At 26.6% G+C, this 26,094-nt stretch overlaps 2 protein-coding genes across 2 annotated transcripts in view; one reads left to right on the forward strand and one right to left on the reverse strand.

The window, feature by feature from the left end:
• The first annotated feature begins 1,282 nt into the window (after nt 1-1,282).
• LOC103569082 (pyridoxal-dependent decarboxylase domain-containing protein 1) lies at nt 1,283-10,960 on the forward strand. The gene is made up of 10 exons (XM_014441459.2): nt 1,283-1,524; nt 1,651-1,845; nt 4,421-4,831; nt 5,134-5,415; nt 6,609-6,917; nt 7,462-7,806; nt 8,414-8,699; nt 8,811-9,068; nt 9,150-9,370; nt 9,450-10,960. The coding sequence occupies exons 1-10, from the start codon at nt 1,462-1,464 to the stop codon at nt 9,486-9,488; spliced, it is 2,409 nt and encodes an 802-aa protein (XP_014296945.1). The 5' UTR covers nt 1,283-1,461; the 3' UTR covers nt 9,489-10,960.
• Nucleotides 10,961-12,851: 1,891 nt separating this feature from the next.
• Nucleotides 12,852-26,094, reverse strand: part of LOC103569080 (protein tweety) — a 37,501-nt gene continuing 24,258 nt past the window's right edge. Inside the window, exons 4-7 of the mRNA XM_014441460.2 lie at nt 24,714-25,247; nt 24,058-24,297; nt 22,674-22,833; nt 12,852-18,106 (exon numbers count right to left, since the gene is read on the reverse strand). Of these exons, the coding sequence (XP_014296946.1) occupies nt 17,612-18,106; nt 22,674-22,833; nt 24,058-24,297; nt 24,714-25,247 (1,429 nt within the window). The 3' untranslated portion in view covers nt 12,852-17,611. The remainder of the gene's footprint in view (nt 18,107-22,673; nt 22,834-24,057; nt 24,298-24,713; nt 25,248-26,094) is intronic.

The raw sequence follows: 26,094 nt of genomic DNA on the forward strand, positions 1-26,094 counted from the left end.
TTAATATAACTTATTGTATTTATCATTAATATTAACTAATTTGAAAAAGTCATCATTTTGATTTTATTTTTAATTTAAATTATTTATAGCATGTCTAAATATTGCATTTAAATTCGTGTTAGGCCACATTTTTTTTAATGGTGTTACATTTAAATTTTATTTAGTACCTAAATGGTGATTTGATGAAAACTTGATTTTCTAAAATCGAATCAAAACCAATAATTTCCCGTTTTTTAAAAATTTAAAATTTTCATAGCGGGAAGTTAAAAATGTATAGGCAAATATTATAGGCAATAGATTAAAAAAAAAAATTTTAAGTGTATTGTTTGCTTGCTTCTGAAGATAACATCAAATGTCAAATTGCTAGCTGAATATAAACGAGGAGTCAAGACGAGAACTTCGCCTAAAATATTATTAGTGACGATAATTGTGCAGCTGCACGTCTCGAGGATTTACTCGAGGTGTCAGCGTTTATTTGCACATAACAAATATTAAGAGAAAAATAACTTTATCAATCTGTTTTAAATATTCTAAATAATATTATACTATTTTATATTATTATATTATGTTATATTATTATATTAAATTATATTATTGTATTATGTTATATTATTATATTAGATTATGTTCTATAATATAGGGTTACTTATTAATTATGCCACTTGCTAAATTATTAATATACATCTTAATTAATTACTTAAGTCTCAGATCGGTCTCTCAATAATTAGTATTTAAAAATAGTCAGAGACATCTGACCAGCAGACTGGGACGTAACAACTCTGATAACTTTTTACTAAAAAAAAAAAAAGTTGGTAACGTTCATTCTTATTATTACATAAGGTAAGCAAATTGATACATAGAAGTGTTAACAATTTGACGGTAAAAAAAAATACTTAACAATTTTCCAAGTCAAATTAACAATAAATTGATATAAAAATTTACCTGAAAATTGACAACTTTTTTTCTAACCAACTTTTGAAGTGAATATGCATTCTAATTCAGGTAGTAAATTTACGTCAAATTGTATAGCAAGTATACAAATTGTCGTGAAAAACGGAAAAACCCAAAGTTGCCGAAAAATTCAAGGAAACTTTTGCTAAAGCAAACTGTGCTATTAAAAATAACTAGTCGACATTCGACACTGGCGCCTTCTCATAAGACTGGTAATTCACCAACACAAGAAAACGATGTTTTCATTCAAAAATTAAAATAAGTAATATTATTTTCTTATAACACAAATTAACAGATAGTAAACTGCAATATTTTCATTTATTTCTTTCCTTTCAGTAGATGACATAGCCGTAATAATTTTTATGATACCTGGTGGCGTGCTATCAATTCTCATAGAAAAAAAAAAAATAAAATTGTGACTAACCAATTCCGTCGAGACATATAACACATAAATTATAATATACACGAAACCAACTAAGACGACCAGCATTTGTCGGAATTAATGCCACGATGGCTGAGAAAAGTGATTCGAACGATATCCTGACAATGGAAAATAAACAAAATAACATTGAGGTAAAAAGTAATTAAATCGTATGATGATAATTTAATAATTTGCATGTTGTATTATTAATAAATATAACATTAATTACTCTGTCTATATATTTTTACATATATCATTAAAACTTATTAATTTGACAGATTGGAGCCGAAGCTGCAGAAGCCGGAATGTCAAATAATGACGTTGCTGATATTGAGTTTCAAGCGACTCAAGCAATATTTCGGCTTGAAGAAGCTGCTGAAAATTCAACAAATATATCAAGTACTGCTTGGAATAATTCATCGGGATTTCTTATTCATCCCAAGTCACCAGAAACAGTATTATCATTGATGCAGGTTAGTAATTATTACCAACAAACTGTTAATTAAAAAGTTATCACTCGGTTTATTAAATATTTTACGTACATAAGTATCAGTTGTGATAATAATTTGATAGCATACTTCCGTTTACAAACTTAACAAGTCAACGTATTTATACTATGTATTTATACTCGATATTATAAAGAATTAGGCTGGTTAAAACTTAATGTGAGAAGAGACTATTTCATAGCTTGTTTATTTTACAAAGAAATCAAACTAAATTGTAACTAATTATTTAGATCAAAATTAGAATTTCTGCAGACTGCATTAAGGAGAGGCGATGTCAGGCATGACTATCTGCGTTTACTAAGAAGTAATTGTGCTATTTATGAAAATTCTTTCCTAATTCATGGTAGTAAAGTTTAGAACTTATTACCGGCTGATATCACAGTAATTGACGACTTTGAAAATTTTAAACAAGCTTGTTTTAATTTCTTCTTGCAATCAATGTAATTACGATTAATCCTGTTGTAAAAATGTTAGTGTTATTAATTAAAATCGGTCTTTCAAATTTCAAATTGTATTACAAACACTGTTTCAAATGTGTACCTGTAACTTATTAACACTATGTATTGTTGATGGTCCTGAAGGAGCTTAGAACTCCAGGATCAAATAAAATTTTTTATCTATCTATCTATCTATCTACTTGACATTATAATGAAAATAAACGGATACATAAATAGTAGTAGATTTCAAAGAAATCTAACTATTGCATTTGTCTTCATGACGGAATTTTCAAAAAATTTTGCTACCTTTGGACTCAGCTCGACGAGCTGGGTCAGAAAATACAGATGGTTCAAAAGTTTGCATATGTATACATATTAGGATGCTCTTGTTCTTGATCTTGATCTTGTTCTATATGTAAAAATAAAAATTTGGTACAATTTTGAGCTCTTAATGACGATTATTAAGAACTGGAACAACGTCGTTGAAGGTTTCCCATGCTAAAAGCATGTAAATTTCGATTTTTTTCTTTTTATTGAATAAAACTCAGCCCCATATTAACGTATCTTATTGGTTCAAAGTTTTATTAGAAGAGAATTGTATGCTCTTTGAAAAAGCCTGCATGTGCTTAGCAGTACCTTCAACTACAATCCGCGTGGAAGTCTTGAAAGTCTAATTCCCTACGAAATTAATTGTTTTTTGTTGTTAACTTGTAAACGGTTGACTTTTAGGAAAAAAAGTATAGAACATCTTTTCTAGGAAATTTAGTCTTCTACAAAAAAGTTCCTATAAGTCGAATCCCTAAAATCAATATTTCAAGAGATATATGAACTTTAAGTAATTAAAATTAAAAATTTCAGCTAAATGTCAAAATTAACGGTTTTATAATTAAAGTCGATTACATTAAACCTTGTTTTTTGATCAAAATTCATCTGTTAGGCGCCAAGGAAATTAAAAATTTAACGAGATTATTTGAACCTATTTTTTAATAATTTAATTTTTAAAAAGAATCGCAAATGAGGTGGGTATTCAAGAATAATTTCGATAAATAATTACGGGTATTTTATATTATATATAAATATATATTTATCGATACTTACTATAAGTTAATAACTGAAAATATTTTATAATATTGAATAATGGGATTTAGATGAAATTTTGAATTTTAATTATTTAAAGCTCATATATCTCTTTAAATATTGATTTTAGGGATTTGTCTTATAGGAACTTTTTTGTAGAAGACTAAATTTCCAAGAAATAATCTTCGATACTTTTCCTCTGAAAGTCAACCGTTTACAAGTTAACAACAAAAAACAATTAATTTCGTAGGGAATTAGACTTTCAAGACTTCCATGCAGACTGTAGTTAAAGGTACTGCTAAGCACATGCAGGCTTTTTCAAAGAGCGTACAAATTTCTTCTAATAAAACTTTAAACCAATAAAATACGTTAATATGGGGTTGAGTTTTATTCAATAATAAGAAAAAAACCGAAATTTACATGTTTTTAGCATGGGAAAACTTGAACGACGTTGTTCCAGTTCTTAAAATTGTTATTAAGAGCTCAAAATTGTACTGAATTTTTATTTGTATATGTAGAACAAGATTTTCGGTGGAAAACAAAAAGAAATCGTCGTTTCAAACGGAATATCCTAATACATATATGTGTATATATTTATATATTTATACGATTTTCGAGATCAAGTTCGAAGATGAGCAAAACTGATCAATTAATTTAGAACTTATGACATTTCAAAATGTCAAAAATTCATATTTGTACTGATTCCTTCTTCTATAACTTTTGAATGTGGCAACTTATAGAATTTTTGCAAAATGCATCTGAAAACTATTTAAATACATTTTAATTTCCATGCCCATATACATGCCTAGATCAAAGAAATTACTTATCTTATTACTTATTAAATGAAATTTTGCTATTGCATTAGTTTTTGATGATGTCCAAAATAAATTTTTTGTTGCTTTCCCAAACTTCCGACTGTGTTTATACACCTTTTACATATATAGCTAATGAATATATATATATAGATAATGAAATCTACTCCTATTACAGTTACCAAATGGCCTTTTCCGATAATATATTTATTTTAGGACTTGATAATTCATGAAGATATTCCACAAACTGATGAAGATCCAGATGCTTCGCAGTCAAATCAAATAACAGCATTGCCAACGTTATCAGAAGCTGCCAGAGTTGCTCTGGTAACTCATTCAGTGTCAGCATACGCAGTAGCTTTGCCACGTTCCCATGCACAAAGATTAGCAGCTCGTCTAGCTGCTGATACAACAAGATGGCTAAGTCATATATTTCACTTTGTCGACTGCGCTTCATCTTTTCATGAAGACCATCTAGAAGGTTTGGTCCGAGTTACAAGACTAGCTTTACACAAAAAATATCCTCGGTACCTAGAAGACGGATTCACGGCTTTAGCATCATCTCCGCCACTTATTTACAGTTCTATTGTTGCTCCTTTAGGAGTTGTTAAACATCTCTGTCGACAGGTATACTTTGTTTTAAAAATATTTACTTGATAGTTGAGTAGACTTGATACAAACAGCGGCATAAAGTAGATTACAAATGATTATTCAATTGTCATCTAAAAGACGTCAATTGAAATGACTATTTTAAAACGGGAAAAAAAAAATAAAATTTGTCGTTCTTTTTAAAACATCTTAGTTGTCTGTGCTACATGATATATTTTACAATATATTGTATTTAAATTTTTGAAGTGTTTAATTCTTCATTTTTTATTTGATACTGGATGTTAAATTACTTCTATAATAATAGAATATTTTTTTTTTAGCTTTCACTACCTTTAAATTGTATTAGACCGATCCCACAAAATACAATGTTTGGATCACGACAAACAATGGATATTTCAGCATTGGAAAGGCGTTTAGTTGAAGACAATAGTATTAATGGTGTAACGCCGCTTTTAGTTTTAGCTGAAGTCGGTACTGTTATCACCGGTCATTCTGATAATGTATCACGACTTCGTGAAATTTGTGACAAATATAATGTTTGGTTACATCTTCGTGGACATTCATTAGCTGCTCTTGCATTAAATAATGCGCCGAAAGACTTGGTATTTAATTAAGCATTTATAACTTCTGTCAAACTCAGTAATTTTGATGCTGTCAGTTTCTAATATCGTAGTATAACTTAAAATGAAATTAGGATATTACTTTGACAGACTAAAGTTACTGTAATTGGCTTATTGTTAAATGGGTTAACGAGACCGATAGTAGAACACGCTCCAATAATGGGACAATAATTATTTGTGTTTGATAAATGAAGAAAAGTAATTAGTATGATTGTAATTATTGTTTTTTTGAAAATTGTATCAAATACAACCCGTGTGGAAAAAGTTCAACATGTGTAACTTCGAAATTTGAGACAATCACGAACTTTTGTCTACTATTTGTAATACTTCAATATTAATAAAAATACAAATGTGAAAAATTATTGGATGGAATTGGAAGACGAAATGAAAATTTTCCAAGGACGTTTTCAGAAAAATTATTTATTTCTTACTAAATTTATCAATTATAAAAAAATCACTCTCAAAAATGGTCAGAATTTTTAATTTTCAAAAGATTTTCCCATGAGTCTTATCAGTGAAATTTCAAAATTTCCTGTTTTTTCGAACTTTTTTAGAAGAGAAAAAAAATTCAATTTAAGCCGCGGTAATGAAAAAAATTTATAAATTTTCACTAATGTTTGTCGATAAAAAGTTGGATTTTTTTGGAAATTGAAAATTGTAACCATTTTTGGGAGTGAATTTTTTGTATTTGAGAAAATTTAGTGAAAAATAAGCAAATTTTCTGGAAACGTCTTGTAAAATTTTCATTTCATCTTCCAATTCCATTCTATAATTTTTTCATATTTGTATTTCTATTAATACTGAGGTGTTACAAAAATTAAAAATTCTCTCAAATTTCGAAGTTCGATATATCGAACTTTTTTTTTTACACAGGAACCTGCTACTGGATTTTAAAGTTGTCTCTCTATTGACTTAACTGTCCACTACGAAATTTTCAGGATTTTTCAAAATTTCATTTTTTTTTTTTTTTTTTTAATCCATGTAATAATTTTTAAAAAATTTCTCATATATTTTTACGCGTATTAAATTTTTCAAAACTTAATATTTCACTACTTTACAATTAAATTCTTTATTGAAATTAAAAAATTCCTTTAGTTGTCGTGTTATTGGTCTCATTACTCTGCTTAATTATTAAATAAAATAAATTAATAATAAAATATAAATAAATATTTTAGCCGTCAAAAATAGCTGACAGTATAACACTGCCTTTGGGTTCTTGGTTGGGTATACCATCATTACCAGTAGTTACTTTATACAGACTTACGGATACCAAAGGAGATAAACCAACTCAGCGTGATACAACACTCAGTCTTGTATCAGGTTTAATGGCTGAATCGTTATCACGACGACTACCAACACTGCCTTTGTGGGCGGCTCTTCAAGTTCTTGGTCGTGATGGAATACAAATGAGAATAAAACAGTGCTTCCAAATAATTGAACAACTTTATAATAAAATTAAAAAGTTTTCTAACATTAAATTTCTCGTAAGTAATTTATATTATTAAGAGAATTTAAAAAAAATTTTTCCAAGACATATTTATATATTAGCTGGACTATAATTCAAAAATTTTTTAAAATACAGTACAAATTTTTTTTTTATTTTAAAACTAATTTAGGTAATAGTAGCAAATATTGAACGAGCTCCAATTAATAATTGGGGACTAAAGACTCTTAAAAATATTTAAAGTGTGTAATTTCATTCATGAAAAATTTACAACTTATAACTGCATATTTTTCATAAATTAAATTTCACAATTTAGAAATTATTATGAGCCTTTAAATACCCAGTCGTTAATGGGAGCTCGGTTAATATTTAGTAATGTTGTCCTATATGTAAAAAAAAAAATAATTTTTGATTATTTATTTTAAATTTATATTTATTTTAAAATTAGATTAATTTATATTTTATATTTTTGAATGATTTGAATTTGTTAACAACTTGAAGAAATTTGTTGTAAATTTTAATAAATAATAATAATATTAATAATTTCTAGCACTTAAACTATTAATAATTATTTTAAATTGCAGAGTCAAATACCAGGTGGTGAAAATTGTTCTCACACAATAAATGAGCTGTCAAATAATCCAATAAATGGACCAAAATTATTTGAAATTGTTGCCAGTGCTTTAGTGTTTCAATACGTACCGCCAGTGAGAGAAAATCAAACGTCTGAACGTGTTTCAAGTAATTCAGATAAATTTAATTGCTGGCTTGGACAAATTTTACAAAGAGATATTGAAAGTGTTCCAGTTGAATTGTGTGAAGTAGAACAGTATGGTATAGCTATTAGAATATGTTGTTTAGAAAGTCCTGATCCTCCGCCATCGTTTGAAGATATTGAAAATGTTGAAGCTTGTCTTGAACAACAAATTGTACGATTTTTATTAGCTACCAGGGTAACGAGACCAATAGCCGTACACCGTCTCTTAGCGGGACAAGTATTTATTTATTCCTTAAGTACTTATTTAATTAATTATGAACTTAAATTGAAATAGAGTGACCGAGCCAGTAAATGAACTGTCGCATTTTTTAAAATTTAAATATATAAGGGTACAATAACATTAGAATTGAAGTTTTAAAAGTTGTCAATTAAAGAGCAATCAAGTATGTGCTTAATGTAATTATGATAAAAATCTAAATGATATACGGTAACACTACGGTATTTTTCACTTAATTGCAGTATTTATCGATAACACTTCCACATTTTATGATATCACTATGGTATTTTACAGTAAAAATGCGGTATTTTGCTAATGGTACTGAGCAGATATAGGGGTTTTTATCTTGATTGTTTAATATTTTTGATAATTCAAAAAAATTCTTTATATATTTTTATGCTTAGAAGTTTTATAACTAAATTTTGTATTGAAATTTCTTCAGCTGTCCTGTTATTGGTCTCATTACTGCATATTTATATGAAAATAAATTTACAAATATTTAACATTAATAAGTAATTTTTAAAATTTATATTTATTACAGGAAATTTTAAACGCGACAGTTGAACACAAAGAAAACTTTTTACGATTAGTTAAACAAAATAGTTCCTTACGTTTTGTGGATTTGCCTGGATGGGCGGGATTAGGAGGTGTACGATATGAGCCACCAACGTGGGTTCAAATAAAGACGGATGAAACAAAAGCTGAGCTCAATAGATTAAATAATCAATTAGTCGAAGCTCTACGTAGTACAGATGCTGCATTCTCTCTTGGAGAAGGCGACGATGGTTTAAGTTGCGTGCGCTTTGGAATGGTAACACAAGACACTGGTAATTTAAATTATTTAAAATAATTATCTAGATTTAAATTTTTAATTTAAATGCACGTTATCTTAAAAAATTTTTTTAGTGACAATAATTATTTAAAAATATTTTTTTTAGATCTTGCAAAATTGATTTCATTGGTACTACAATACGGAAGAGAAGTAGAAGCTAATTCAAAATTATTAGACACTATTTCTGAAGTTGTTAAAAGAGGAATAGAAACAGCACAGACGGATCTTGAGAGAGAAAATGCTGAAAAATTATGGCAAGAAGGTATTTTAAGGCACGTTCCCGTTGTCGGTACTTTTGTTAATTGGTGGAGTCCACCACCCAAAGAAAGTGGAGTACGTGGTCGAAGTTTAAATTTACAAGCTGGTTCGTATTCTTACTTTACTATTTTTATTTTAAATTTGTTATTAAATTTTTGATAAATATTTATATGTTTAATACTTGCAGGTGTTGTTGAAAGCACGGAAAATATTTACAAGTATCATATGCAATTACAACCAAACACAACGACAAGTAATGGCTCCGGAGCACGAACACCTCCTCAGCCATTGGTCCAAACACCAGTAGGAGTTGGAAGCCAAAGTCACAGTAGATCTTCAAGTCATTCGAGCTTACAAAGCAATAAATGTCTGCCAACAATTGCTAATTCAAATGTTTTACAGTCTCAGGTGAAAGAAGAATTGTCTAATCTACGAGCGTAGTCAAATATATTTTGAGAATGCTATTTTAACTTTTTTTTTGTTTTAGACACTTGATAATAATACGCAAGTTGCTATTAATATTTAATACTTTGACATACTGCTCATTGTAAAAAAAAAAAAAAAGAAAAACACAAATATGAACAAAAACAAATAAAAAATACACTTTCGTGTAAAAAAAATTTGTTCCAAATAGATTCCAAAAAAATTTAACGCATGGAACTTCTGAAATTAAGACAGATTAGAACTTTTGTAATTTTTATTTTAAAAAAAAATTTATCTAGGATTTATTTGAACAAATTTTGAATAAAAAAAGCACGTTTTTGAAAAGTATTTTTATTAAATTTTACCCTCGTTTCCAAAAAGTTAAAAAATTTCTTAGGAATTTTTGGATTTTTGAGAATAATTTCTAATGGGAACTTTTTTGGAACGAAGGTAAAATTTGCTCAAATAAATCCTAGATAAATTTTTTTTTTTATTATCAAAATTACAAGAGTTCGAAATGTGGAACTTCTAAATTTGAGCAGATTTGAATTTCGGGTGAATCTTTTTTTATGGTAAAAAAAAAAGTTTATTTAGAACTTTATATAAGCGAATTTTGAGTGAAAAAATATCGTTTTTAAAACATATTTTTGGAAACATAATTTTACCCTCGTTTCGAAAAAATTAAAAATCCTCAAATTTGAATTTTTTTTATGAACGAAAAACGTCCTGTTTTGATACTGGAGTTAGCCGACGTTTAATAATTTTTCGATTCCTTTTCAAAATGACCAATTATAAAAAAAAATTATTTGAAAAAATGACACCTACAGTTTTTTTAATTTTCTAAATGTGCATATTTTTTTTTTTTTTTTTATAATTGATTTGTTTTAAAAACAAATCTAAAAATTTTTGATCGCTTGTCAATTTCATTATCTTTTTTGACTCGAAATTCGCTCATATAAAATCCCAAGTAAACATTTTTTTTACTTTCAAAATTACAAAAGTTCTAATCTGTCTCAAGTTTAAAAGTTCCACTTATGAAATTTTTTTTGAATCTTGGGAACGAATTTTATTTTACACGGGATTATTCCTGGTGTTATTTGTGATAGTAATGCATTGATGTACTAATTACTTAATTTAGTAATACGTATTGAGCTATTAAATTAAAATAATAATTAATATATAAAAAAAAAAATTTAGTTTTTAAATTAAATATTTGAGTTATAACTATTGATGTATTTTAAAATTTACACAAAAAATTGCAATAATATATATTATTTTTTAAATTATTTATAAGTAATTAATATTCAATAATAATGTAATTTGCTTTAATGCGTTACTTTTTATGCACAACAGCTTAAAAAATCATGTGATATGATGAAAAAAAAATAAAAATTAAAAATTAGTGATTGCAATTTACATTACCAAATAATAATTATTATTATTCTTATTAAGCTCATTAATGAGCTGGCCTCGTATTAGTAATTTTATTATTCTTTATAGTATATACAATTCAAATTGATCCCAATTGTATATTAATTAAAAAAAAACACTATATTGTTATTAATATAAATATAGGGGCAAAAAAAATAAATTAAGTTCGTATTATATATATTTATGTACCGAAATATTGTGATAAAAATATATGAAAATAAAATCACGAAGCTAAATAAATAATTAATTAATAAATAAACTTTTTAATGAATTTTTATTTATCTTTTTAATATTTTTTTTTAGCGATACAATAGGAGGAATAATAAAATTCAGTTGCATGGCAGACACAATATCAATTCACTAAAAATTATATGTAATTATTTCTCTTTGCTTTTTGTTTATTTATTATTATTGTTATATTGAAATTTTTTTCTTTTGTTACAACTGATGTCACTTTGTGCAAATGATATCGTAATTTTCAGCTTTTTCATTTAAATGTTTTGTTGTAGACATAAAAAAAGAGGATTTTAAAAAACCCGCGCAAAAAATTCCAAACATTTTCGACGGGTAAAAATTCTAAAGTTGAAACTGATTAGAATTTCAAGTGAAACTTTTTTTAAACTTTTGTAATTTTGATAGTCAAAAAAAAATTTTTCCTTTGAATTTTCTATGAACAAATTTTGAAAAATAAAAAAAAAAGTTTTTAAAACATATTTTTTGAAACGTATTTTTACTACATTCTGTGAAGAAAAAATTCGTTCCAAAAATTTTCAAAACAGTGAAATTTCAAAATTGAGACAATTTTGAACTTTGAGTTGAAAATTTTTGGAACTTTAAAGAAATTAGAAAGTGAACTATTTTCAGGTGTAGGTTTTTCTTGCGGAATTTTTTTATTTTTTGAGCAAAAATAATTTGATTTGACAATTCTTTGGATTTGAAAAACATAAAAAAACAAAAAAGTTAATTAGGAATTATGAACATTCACGACTCACGCCAGAATTATTCAGGTATGAGGCAAAAAGATTTGAAAATATTTATGAATATTTTTTTACTTTAATTAGAACTTTTTGGGAAAGTCTTTTTTTTCACTTTTTGACTCGATTGATATGAGTCCAAAAAAAGAGTGATTGGAATTAATTATGAACTCAGAAAATTGTTAATTCAAATCATTTTTACTTCAAAATTTTCAAAATAAAAAAAATAGAAACCCGCAAGAAAAGTTACCCTAGTAGAAAATTTTTCACATTTCGAATTAATTTAAAATTCCTAAAATCTTTAAATCAAAGTTCAGAATTGTTTCAATTTTAGAAGTTTACTGACAGTAACGTTTTTGGAATGAATTTTTTTTTTTACACTTGATATTTTACCTCTGTTTCGAAAAAGATCAAAAACCTCAAATTTTGAACTTTTAATGAATTTTTTTTGATTCCTATGGCTATTGGTTTCTAATATAAACTTTTTCGGAACGAAGGTAAAATGTAATGTTCTTAGCGCGAGACACTACCGTGTCTCTTGGTAAAAAAATGATTTTAAGATGTTTTTTTTTTTGACTCAAAATTTGTTCATATAAAATTCTTGACCAACATTTTTCTTTTATCAAAATTACACAAGCTCAAAAAAAAAAATTGCACAAAGTTCTAATCTGTCTCAAATTCCAAAGTTCCACATGTCGAACTTTTTTGTAATCTTTTTTGAACGATTTTTTTTTACACAGAATGTGCAACAATTGAACAGCCATAACATAAAGATAGCAAATGAATGCTATCAATTATAAATTCGTTAATTTAAACCTTAATTATTTAAAAAGTCGACATTTTGATTTTATTTAAAATTTAAATTTTAATTATTTATCGCATCTCTAAATATTGCATTTGAATTCGTGCTAGGCCACTATTTTTTAAATGGTGTTATATTTAAATATTAATCAGTGCCTATATTCAATAATAATTAAACGAAAAACAATTACAGTATTATACAAAGTATGTATAAAAATGATTAAAAAATTGAATTACGTTAAATTCGTACAATGAACAGATTGATTTCATTTTATATTTATTATCAGCTATACAAATTTATTAAATTGTAATACAACAATTGACAATAAATTAGAATTAATGTTTCATTGACAATTGTCTAGGCTTTATCGTGTTAACAATTTAAATAATTGCTGTCGTTTTATGATACTGAAGTTTGCCGACGTCTATTTATTTTTGGATTTTTTTCAAAACGATAAATTAAAAAAAAAAAAAAAAAAAAAAAAAATTTCATCTGCACTGAGAAATTATTTTTTAATACAGGAAGTAATTTTTTCAAAAATTTTTCCAAAAAAAAAAAAAATTGTTTTATCAAACAGAATTTTAACTCAAATAATTTTTTTCGAAATAATAAATTTTTTGGAAATTTAAATTAAACTCTTTCTCTATAAAAAAATTTATTTTTTTAATTCATCGATTTGTTGAAAAAAAAAAAAAAAAAATCCAAAAATTTTAAATTCTCTGCTAACTTCAGAATCATTTAATTTAATTAATTTTTTTTTTTTCATTAATTTCTTTAAAGAATTAATTATTTTTTAATATTAAGTTAGAAAATTTTGACACATTATAAATATAAAAAATGAAAAAAGAAAAAAATAACCAGTTACATAGAATACTGTATTGATCCCGTTTTTAATTTCACGGCAGTCTTCAACAATACACGATATTTTAATTAAAGTGGTTCCATTAATTATTTACTTTTATAATTAATTTATTTCATTAAATCGAGGTGTAGAGCTCTATCCATTAATCAAACTACAAAAGATTGTAATGCACTGTAATTTTACTACATTTTTTTTTCATTTTTAAACCTCTGTATTTTTTTCAATATGTACGAGCATGAGATATCATTCGGAATAAATAATTTCTACTATTTATTTATTTATTATTAGTTTTTTTTGGATAAAAATTTGAGCCATTCAATTAATTTGGCAAGATAATTTTTTTGCTGATGAACACTGTGTACTTAGTGACTAGGATATACGATTAAATTATTTAAATGTCTGTTTTTATTTATTTCTAACATTACATTACACCTTTTATCTTATTTATATTAATTCGCATTTTCATTTTTCATTTTATCCTGTCAATATTTTTAATTATTTTTGGCTACTGCCAGCGACACTCAATTATTGATTCCTCAATTTTAAAAACTTAGTTTTTTTTATAAATTAAAAGTCACATCTATAGATATTCTACGCATTAATATTATTATTATAATTATAATTGTTATTATTATTATTTTTTTTTTATAATAAATATTACAAATATTTACAACGGGTTAAATCCCACACTAAAGCAGTCCATATAAATACTCGCGATTGTTAAATCTTTCATTAAACTTCTAACTGCTTTTAATTAAATCTTTACATCTACTTTACTTTAATATTTTAATTAATTAATTAATGAAAAAAAAACACATTTATTTTCCAAACAGAAAATTTATAATATATAATATAGAAATGAAAACGAAAAATATTTTATATAAAGATGAAAAAATTTATAAATTAAATGCTGGTGGAATGGCACTGGTATATTTTATTTATTTTTTTTTTTTTTAATTTAATTAAATTAAATAAATGAAACAAGAATTTAAAATGTAAGAATTAAATAATATTATGATGGCTGATACTTAAATTAATTAAACATTCATGATTATATCTCTTTTAAATTGCCACACTTTACACTTGTTATTTATTTAAATTTAAATAATCTTATATATTTTATCTACGTATTTACAAAGTTAACATCGAACTTAATTGCGGAATAATAATCGCCGTTAGATTTCGTTGTAGCGAATTAAATAATTATTTTTTTTTAAAGATTGGTGTAAAAAAAATTGTTACAAAAAAGTTGACGGGTGGAACTTCCAGATTTGAATTTTGGGTGGAACTTTTTTCGAACTTGTATTTTTGATAGTAAAAAAAAAAATTTTTATCTAGGATTTTATATGAGCGATTTTTAAGTAAAATAAAGTTTTTAAAAACATTTTCTGAAAATGTTTTTTTAGTACAGTTTACCTTCGTTTCGAAAAAATTTCAAATTTTTTATTTTTTATTAACTTTTTTAAATTATTATTAGGCTGTTAGTTTTTAATGGGAAATTTTTTGAACTAGAGTAAAATGTAGCAAAAATACGTTTTGAAAATTATGTTCTAAAAACTAACTTTTGTTACTCGAAATTCGCTCCTACAAATTTTTTTTTAATATCAAAATTACAAAAAAGTATGAAACTTGTTAACCAACATCTAATAATTTTTAGATTTATTTTAAAACTATAAATTATGAAAAAAAAAAATATTTGAAAAAATAGCACTTACAGCTTTTTTAATTTTCTACATGTGCATATTTTTTTTTTTTTTTTTTTTAAATTCAAACTGTTGAAAAGAAAAATTCTTAATTGTCTGCTAACTTCAGGATCATAAAAAAGTTCCACTTGAAGTTCTAATTTTTCTCAAGTTTAAAAGTTCCATACGTCAAACTTTTTTAAAATAATTTTTTTTACAGTTAATTGTTTAATTAATTGTGTGTGTTTTTTTTTTAAATTTACAATCTATTATTCCGCATAAGATAAATAATACATAACATTTAAAATTATTTAATTATTTTAGAACCATTTGTTTTTATTATTTATGTTCCCAGGTTTCCATACAATAAACTTATTATTATATTTATTTATTTATGTATGTATGAAATAAATAGGAAACCACGTACCACCGGATTACGGTTTGTACTTTTAAGTGTAAAAGATGCCTGAGCAGTGGCAGTTTATTTTTGTTTTTATCATCAAATAATAAATTATTATAAACACAGAAATCGATTTTCCGTCAGTTTTTACAACTTTTATTACAAATATCCTTCAAATACATTGGAACTGAAAAAAGTGCGGTCTCGAAACAGTAAAAATTATAAATTATTATTATTAATTAAATAATTACGTACAAAAAAACTGACTTAATTTAAATTTAAAAAAAAAACTTAAACGATATTTGTAATTTTAGCTTACAAATAATAATAATAATTATTAATTATTATTATTATCAGCTTTTAATAAACTTGTGCTTATCGGTACACATTGGCGCAAATCGTTTATTTTAATAATAAATATTTAAATTGGTAACTTTTATTTATCTAAATAAAGGTGGGATATTAACTGATGAATTAATAACTCGAGACGAAAAAAAAAACAAAACAAAAAAAAAAAATATGAAATTCGTTTTACATTAAATTACAATTTGCGCGATATATATAGTATTTTTAAACGTATAAATAATATTGTAAAAAAGTGTCTTTTGGTATTCTCTCTCACATTTAATGTGATATCGATCAACTATAGAATCTACTGAATGTACCCTAGGTATATAACAATTTTTTATTTATATATATGTATTAGACTGGGCCAAAGAAATCGACTATTTATTTTTTTTGATACTGTGAAAATATTATTCCTGATGACCAAAAAAAATTATTGTGCAATTTTGAGCCCTTAATATTGATGATAAGAGGTGTATCGTTACGACTATTAGTTTTTTGACAGAAATTTTATTTTTTACACAAAACTCGTGAATGATCTACCTGAAAAATTTGAGCAATGTGTATTCTGAAAGGAAATTTAATTCCCTACAAAAAATCTCTCTTAGTAAATTGACGTAAAATGAGCCGTGTCCTTGTAACCTTGCCTTAAACATTGATTTGTTTTTTAAATTCGTCGTTTCTATTTTGGATTTTTGTAACTACTAGAAAGATTGAAATTTTTTCTAGTCGAGATACATATTTTTAAAGGAAATTTAATGCTCTACAAAAAAGGTCCCTTAACATTGTTTGCTGAATTCACTCCTTCGAAAGTTATTTAAGATTGAAGTTGAATCAAAACGACTTAAATAACCTGAATAACTTTTGAAGGAGTGAATTTAGCAAAAAATGTTAAGAGACCTTTTTTGTAGAGTATTAAATTTCCTTTAAAAATATGTATCTTTACTAGAAAAAATTTCAATATTTCTAGTAGTTACAAAAATCCAAAATAAAAACAAAAAATTTAAAAAACAAATCAATATTTAAGGCACAGTTACAAAAAAACGACTCGTTTTACGTCAATTTACTAAGAGAGATTTTTTGTAGGGAATTCAATTTCCTTTAAGAATATATATTGCTCAAATTTTTCAGATAGATGATTTACGAGTTTTGGGTAAAAAATGAAATTTCTGTTAAAAAACAAATAGTCATAACGATACACCTCTTAATATCAATATTATGGGCTCAAACTTGCACAATAATTTTTTTTGGTCATAAGGAATAATATTTTCACAGTATCGAAAGAAAAAAAAAATAGTCGATTTTTTTGGCCCAGTCTAATATGTATATATATATATAAAAAAAAATACGCTGCCAATTATACAGCCGTAGGGTGATTTTTAAATCTATTGTGATATTTATTTCGTATTTACCATAACAGATTATCTTTATTTTTTTTTTTGAATTTTTTTTTTATTATAAATGTTAGACATTTTTTATTGAGATTCGGTTCTTTATATATTAATAATAATAATAATAATCGATATAAATCTCATTGTATAAATATTTCGATTGTTCAGTTTTTCCGAGATTATTCGCCCCCTCTTTGTTTTTTTTCTTTTTTTTTTTTTTTTAATATTAATCTCAGTCTCGATTTATTTTTCACCTGTTTATTACTTTGGTTTTTCGTATATTTAAATACCATAATTAGGACCTTTGTTGTTCTCTTAATATTGATCTTTTCTATTATTTTATAACTCTGTTACGGCATATAAATTAGGATCGCTGCCTTGAACCTGACTGAGAGTAGGAACCGCAGATGCTTTTTCTTGTCGTGCTTGTGCGCGATTATAAGTACCGTACATATTTGGAACAACGTTATTTGGAGCAGTACCATTGAATTGTCCACGTGTAAAATTACGATCGAGTGTCCTTACCTGGTCCTGTACTTGATCTTGGACTCTAATATTCGGTGTTTTATTTTTAACTAATGAACGAAATTGATTCATGTTCGTTTGTGATCGTGATTCAAATTCCCAGGACGGTTGACTCGATGGATTTGGTGGTAGTGGACGATTTTGATTCCATGCTGGTGTAGGTCCTCGTTTTAAATTAGCAAGATTTTTAGGATCCAATGTTTGGGTTTTTCGAGAGTCTTGAAATGTGGCAAGATGGGCAGGACCATGTGAGTTATGAGACATTGTACCAGTAAAGGACGCCACACTTGGTGTCCAAGGAGGCTCTCTCCCTAAATTTAATCAATCATTCATAGAAAAAAAAATATTTCATTAATAAATAATATTGCAAAATTAATTTTAAATAAAATTTATTTTGAAAAACTTTAAAAATTATTTTTATATGATTTTGAAATTAGCAGACAATTAAAAATTTTCGGATTTTTCCTCGACAATTTAAATTATAAAAAAATATAAAATAAAAATATGCACATGTAGCAAATTTAAAAAAACTATAAGTGCAATTTTTTCAAATATTTTTCTTTTTACAATTTATTGTTTAAAAAATAATAAAAAAATTATTAGACGTCAGCTAACTTCAGGATCATTAATTGTCTGTTAATTTTAGGATCATATATCAATTGAAAATTAATCGAAATTTGGAAAATAAATTTCAGTAAAATCTTGATGTAAATTTTGTAATTCGAATTTTCGAATTTTGTAGGCTAAAATTTATTCAACAAATTTTTGTTAACTCTTAATTGATAAGAACTGTAAGTAACTTATGTTAAATTCTGTATCTCAGTGAAATTTTCCTTTTTTCTATAAATGTTTTTCTATAAATTTTCTTCTAATTAATTAATAAAATTTTAATACAATTATGACACTTGAAAGTCATTGCATATTTTTAAAAAGTGGGGGGGGGGGCACTGTCTGAGAATGCCTTTAAAAATAAAATTTAATTTTAAAGCTTGAGACTGTGATTAAAATTGCCGAAATAAAGTAAAAAGGTCATTCGGCAACAGAAATGGAATTAGATTTTTCATCATTTATTTGGTAATTTTCAAACTTTCCAATGAAAATTAATTTAAAAAAACGAATTTTGTTATCATTTTTGATGAAAGTCAAGATCATAAAAATATATAAAGAATTAATCCGAATGGCAAATGAGTAACAAAAATTGAATCTGGTGGAAAAACTATTAAATTGTCTTTAATAATATTGCACAATGAATTTTGGTTTCTTAGTTATTTATACGGTAAAAGACCTAGCACCTGATCAGGGAACTAGTAATCGACGACTTCATGTATTTGTGTACACAGAAAAAAAAAATTTCTTGGCTCGAGAAAATTTTTTATCGCCCCAAGAAAATTTTCTTTTTCAATTCATAATTCAAAAAATTGCTTAGGACAAGTAAACATTTTTTTGAGGCGAGTAAAAATTTTTCGCGCCAAGAAATCCTTTTCTGCTGTGTATACTTAGTAAAATTTAGTAAATACACTGTGAAAAATTCCGAGTCCGTGTGCTGTAAATAATTTGGTGACTGATTAGACTCACGTTTAGACTTGATCTTGATTTTCAACAAAAAAATAAGTGCACGAATTTTCATTCGAATTCAATAAAAATTGAAAGTGAACATTTTTGGAATTTAATCAACTAATTATGATAAATGACAACAGAATTCTTTGAAAAATCCACTATGAGGGCATACACAATCAATTTCTATGTAATCTACTAAAAAAAAAAACAAAGCTTAAAGTCTACGATTTTAGTTGTTTTTATGTCAAACTTAACTTTTTAAAGTTACTGATAAAAAGTAGAGATAAAAAATCAATAAATTTAGTTCTTGTTTTTAAAGCTGCCTTTTTTAGAAAAACAATCGGCTCCGGAAAATAAAACTTTTGGTTTACAAAAAGATAAAAACCAACTAAGCTTCACAAGATCTTTTTATAGACATGCATTCAAAAAAAATTTACTTTTTTTTCTTTCAAATTATTACAGAAGGAACAAGTTTAAAAAAAATGTCAATAAACTTTAATTATAACAAGAAAAAATTAAAATTCCACCCATGTTTCTTACAGGCTTAATAATTGGCACTATTACGTTGTATCGTATCTTGAAGAAGAGATTGAAAGTTTTAAAATAAATTTTTTTATTTACATAGCATAATTATTGGATGATTTATTTTAAATTGGAATAAAATAATAAAAGTTTTAATAAAAATAATACCAGGCTGCTACTTTATAAATAAAATGAAGTTGCAATATTTGTACAACGATAATTATTGTAAAAGTTTCATCCTTCTTAAAGACTTTATAAAGTACTGTAACAAATATAATAATTGTGTTTAATTACATGGAAAAACTTCTACATTAAATAAATGACAAAGTTTCATTTATTATAATAAAGGTTTTAAAGTAACTCAACCTCCTGATTTAATTCTTTTGACGAATTAGTTGAAAGAAATATAAAATCTTTATAAATTGCACCGTATTAAATACAGTAGTGAGCAGACTCACGAATCTTACGATTTTCTTCCGGTCCTCGGGAATATTTGGAAGAAAATCGAGAGGTTAAAAGGCGTGGTAAAGGGTGGGGATACGTCTGTGTCAATGTTTCGTGTTTTTGTGCAAGAATAAAGGATCTTCAAGGAATATAGTGTCAAGGTGGTCACAGAGCTTCGAAATGACAGTAAAGTTAGCAGACATTTTAAATTTAAATAAATTTTTTTAGTAGATAAATAATAAAAAAGAAATATTTCTAAAAAAATGCACATGCAGAAAATTTAACAAACTATACGTGCAGTTTTTATATAATTATTTATCTTTTTGTTAAAAACAATCCAAATATTGTTAAGGTAAAAGCCCCTATACCCGCTCACTTTTCATTGGCGTGAGATTGAATCGCTCAATATAAATTAATAAATAAAATTAAAAACCATATTTTTTTTTTAAATTATTTTTTCAAGTTTCGAGTATTAGAATAAAATTTAAGTTTGAAGAATAATGTTGATAATTAATTATTATTAATTTTTTAAATAAGGTCCTTGAGTGTACCCATAGTCGCTCACTAAAAGTTGTCATGTACCATTACTCGATCAACACATGGCCCCATAGTCGCTCAAAGACAATATCAATTAAACTATCATAAGTTTATTGATTTGGACAAATAATTTATAAATTATACTACTTTATTCTTTCATAATATAAAATTTCATGAATTTTAAAAATGTATTTAATAAGATAGAGTTATAACAATTCTTTAAAAATTTGACGTAAGCTAAATTTAATCTAACGAATAAACGTTAAAGTAAAAAATGCCCGGCTGAGCACGATTTCGAAAACAGTCATTTAATTTAAATTTATAATCTATTATAAAATAATTTGATACATCATATTTTTATATATTTAGATACACAAATAATTATTTATCAATAATAATATTTTTAGTTGTAATTTTTTTTTATAGAAATTGTAAACAAACGCCCTAAACAGTTAAAGTGAGCGACTAATGGTACTGAGCGGGTATAAGGGCTTTTACCTTAAATGTCTGCTAACTTTATTGTCATATTTTTCAAACTGAAATTAATAAATGTAGTGTAAATTATTAGTTCAATACTTATGTATACTTCTAATGTTTTTGGTTTTTTAACTTTTCAATACGCATATTAATAACTTGAAGATCCTGACGATTAGTTTCTAAGACTTTGTTTTTTCTAACAGCTTTTTTAATTCTAATTGCTTCATTTTTTCGCTAGTGGAATAAATTTCTACTAATTTATTTCAAACCAGTATTCAAACCGCATTTACGCCGCGCCATTTTTTTAACAGTTTTGATAGAAAAAAAAATTTATCGGATTTTTCAGTCAAAAAAAAAAAGAAAGTAAAAATTTTTCCAGGTTTGTGACGAAATTCCCTGACTTTTCCCTGATTTTCCCGTATGTTTATAATTCCGACATTTCCAGGTTTTTCAGAAATGTGACCACCATTAGTGTAATATTTATTATTTCATCCATCGTATCAATATATCGATACTGCCATTCTGATACGTCGTATCCCACATTCGGGAAATTATTTAGGAGACGATAAAAACGTTTCGCGGTCGGCAAAGAAAAATTATTTGTATTATGCTTAAATTGGTATAACCTACAAATTTATTTTGATGTTTTCATAAAATACAGGCATTTGTAGTGAATAAATGATTTTGAATTATATGCTGTAAGAAAAGTCAACAATTATGCATGATTACCTTCTTACTTATGTCGTTAATTGCTTCCTTAAAATTAAAAATTTTAAGCATGACTTAACCTATACGAATGTAGGATACGACATATTGGATGCGCGAAAGCCTGCGTGTGGGATACGACATATTAGAATATTTATTTAAAAATACTAAATAAACAATTTGACCTCTAAAATTTTTACATAAGCTGCACATTGTTACAATGATTCTATTTTTAAAAAAAAGTGAAAATGTCAAATTTTGTGGAATACGCCATATTAGAATGGAAGTATCGATATGAAATATACACGGAGAATATTTTATTTTTATTATATTATCTACGATACTAAAATTTCAATTTGGTTTATCAGAAATTATAACTTTTATTATCTTAACTTATTATAACTATTATCCATAACGTAATTCTTACCAACCTGACGTTAACTATTACCATCATCTCATTAAAAATTACGATTTTGGTAATCTTTATTAGTTAAGAAGCTATAAGGCAGTTAAAGTAAGAAATGACATAAAAAAGGTCAAACGTAAGAAAATCAAGTCTGCTGTACTTATTATTTATAAAAAAATAAAAATAAATCTTACCAGGTCCCGAGGGGGCGTGTCCTCAGTAAAAATCATTAGATTCTAAAGTCTTGCACTGTTTACTTAAAGTTGCGTACTGACCAGGTTGATCTCCGTGCCCAGAACGGTGCTCAGCTCGTCCACTTGCCGATTGCTGATTATGCTGAGACAGTTTGTGATCTCCGATTCCTCCACTCCCGTTAACACCCCCACCTCTGTAAATTTTAAATCATAAAATAAAATTAATTATAATATTAAACTTGTTTTTGAATCTATTTTAATTAATTAATTATAAATATATTAAAAAACTGTTAAAACTTTTAATTCAATTTAACTTTTTTTTTAAACATGTAATAAAATCCTATCCATGTTACTGTTAAAAAAACGCACAACTAACATCTATTGCAGCAAGCAGCAGCTCTAATTATAAATCTTTTTTTTTTTTTTTGTAAATTAGATCTATTATCTTGAATGAAGAAAAAGAAAAGTATTGAAGCAGCATAAAAAATTCATAGACTGTACATAGTAGACTGTGTCAAAAAAATCGACTATTTTTTTTTTTCGAAAATTTTACTGTTAAAGTTTGAGCTCTTACTATTAATATTAGAAACCGGCTCATCGCAAATTTCGATTTCCCACTTAAATAATATGGAAAAAAATTTTTTTCAAGATTAGAATTTTATCATGAGTAAATCAGTGTATCGGAAAAATTAATAGATAATTTTATTGGAAATTGAACGTACTACAAAAAAGGTCTCTTACCATTTTTCGATAAATTTAATTTTTTAAAAGTTATCCAACGTCAAAGTTGAATTCATAGTAAAGTTTGGTATTATTTAACTTCCGGCGAAACTATCAGACATCACAAAATGTTATAGGACCTTTTCTGTAGATCATTTCATTTCCTACAAGTTATCTCTTGTCAAGTTTTCGAAATTTTAGAAAGTTCTTTAGTTATTTGCATTTGAAAGTAGTTATTAAAATCGACCAGAATACGATTGCTTGAAACAAATTGACATTTAAATGCGAATAACTAAAAAGCTTTCAGGAATTTTGAAAATTTTATTCCAGATAAGTTGTAGAAAATCAAATGATCTACAAAAAAGGTCTTATAAAATTTTGTGATAAGTCTGATAGTTTCGCCGAAAAAAGTAAAATAATACTGAAAGCAAACTTTAAAAAAAATTTTCCCATGTCATTTAAATGAGAAATCGAAAATTACAATTTGGTTGTTAATATTAATATTTAATTAACAGCTCAAACTTTCAGTATTTCTTTTCCTTGTTTCGAACAATAATTTTTGAAAAAAAAAAAGTAGTCGATTTTTTTGGCATAGTCTAGTACATATTTATATAAACATTATTAAAGTGACTGATTTCTATGACAATAATAATTAAATATATGAATGATGTAAATAAAGAACAAAAACATGCACAAACTTTAACATGCTCTCGTGCAGCTGACGTGCTCGAGCTGTTGCGGTAGCGTAGGATGGCGGGGGCGGCGTTAGCAGAAGAGGCTGCTTAATTGTATTATTCGTGCCATGAGAATTTGGATTAAGAGAAGGGGCTGTAGGCGGGTACGACCCTTGGCCACGAAGAGTCCTGGCTGCGATGGCCTGCGACGCCGCTGATGGTGGCAAAAATGGATCCTGCTCGTCAACTTGTGAGTAATCCCTTCTGAAACAATTTTCATTATTTTATAAACAATCATACATTTGTCATTTATACTATGTATTTATATACGACATAAAAATTTATCATAAGTGAGATTGATAATAATCTGATAAATAAATATGATAATAGTTGATTTCCCGTATTGATAAGTCGTAGAAAAAAAATTATCATTAAATGATTGAGTCATAATAAAAAAAAATCAAAATTAGGTCAAGGTCAATTGAATCATTTTTAAAAATTTTGTATCAATTATCGATACTTAGAAAAAAATAATAGATAAATTATCAGAATAATTTTTTATTTTACTCAGAGCTCTTTGATAAGGATGATAAAGTATTGACGTGAAAGAAAAAGTTTTTTATTTTTCAAATTAAATATTTTTGTTAAGAGAAATCATTACATTTATATAAAATGATTACCGTTTTCTGATATAAATCCACGTGTGGGAATCAACCCAAACTAAAATAGTAAAAAATATTCCAGCAGCAAGACTAGCAATCAGCATAAACGTCAATCCGTATAGTCCAAGATGACAGAGGCCTTTGGCGGCATTAACATATTGCCTATGAAGTGGTTTACAGTTAAGAAGAGTACTTAACCCTGGCATAAGTTGGTCCACAGCTTGTACCTCATTTTTGAGGCTACTGAGCTTTGGCGCAAGTGATGGGCTATCATATAGGTTCAGTACAATACGTTCAACAGCAGCCAAACTCATTTTCATGTAACCAGCAGCCATTTGTCCCGCTCTCAATCGTTGTGTAAATGGATTATTTTGGGTGCTTTCGCAGTGCATATAGTAATTAAGTACTTCACTAGCCATTGGTGTTGGATTATTTCTTGTAAGATAACCATCAGGAGACATACAGAAATCACCGAGGAATACCGATGTTGCCAGGTACGAGGAAGCCATTAGCCATGAAATTATGACAGCGAAGAGGCCGAATACAGAAAATCTGATAACAAAAATATTAGTTTATGATAAATATAAGATAATGTGTACTTTGATGCTGTGATAAAAAATGGTAATCTAATAAGGAAGTTTGTGTTCAACAATAAGAATAAAAGAAAAGAATTCACGTAAAATTTCTATATGTCAAAATGACGGTCGCGAGCGAATTCATGTGCATTAAATTAAAATATATATTTAAATATCGAATGTCATAAAAGAACGTCGAAATTGAGGTTGTTAAAAAAATGTCCTTAAGACAATCAGCAAGATAACTAGCAAGACCATCAGCGAGACAATTAGCAAGACCACCAGCAGGACAATTAACAAGATCACCAGCAAGACATTTGTCTTGCTGGTGGTCTTACTGATGGTCTAGCTAATTGTCTCGCTGATGGACTTGCTGTTGGTATTGTTAATTGTCTTGCTGACTGTCTTGCTAATCGTCTGACTAATTGTCTCGCTAATAGTCTTGCGGGTGATCTTGTTAATTGTCTTGCTGGTGATTTTGTTAATTGTCTTTCTGTTGGTATTGTTAATTATCTTGCTGACTGTCTTGCTAATCGTCTGGCTGATTGTTTTGCTAATTGTCTTGCTGTTTGAATTGTTAATTGTCTTGCTGGTGATCTTGTTAATTGTCTTTCTGTTAGTATTGTTAATTGTCTTGCTAATTGCCTTGCTGGTGGTCTTGCTAAATGTCTTCCTGGTGGTCTTGCTAATTGTCTTGCTGATTGGCTTGCTAATTGCCTTGTTGGTGGTCTTGCTAGTGGTCTTGCTAAATGTCTTCTTGGTGGTCTTGCTAATTGTCTTGCTAATCGTCTTGACTACCTCAATTTCGAAGTTCTTTCATAATA

This window comes from Microplitis demolitor, chromosome 5, assembly GCF_026212275.2.
Source record: "Microplitis demolitor isolate Queensland-Clemson2020A chromosome 5, iyMicDemo2.1a, whole genome shotgun sequence".
Lineage (NCBI taxonomy): Eukaryota > Metazoa > Arthropoda > Insecta > Hymenoptera > Braconidae > Microplitis > Microplitis demolitor.

Excerpts from the sequence above, each read along its gene's own strand:
- LOC103569082 (XM_014441459.2), top strand. The coding sequence starts at position 1,462 with ATGGCTGAGAAAAGTGATTCGAACGATATCCTGACAATGGAAAATAAA. Across the intron at positions 1,846-4,420 it reads CAGTATTATCATTGATGCAG|GACTTGATAATTCATGAAGA; the intron begins GTTAGTAATTAT and ends TATTTATTTTAG. Across the intron at positions 9,069-9,149 it reads AAGTTTAAATTTACAAGCTG|GTGTTGTTGAAAGCACGGAA; the intron begins GTTCGTATTCTT and ends TAATACTTGCAG.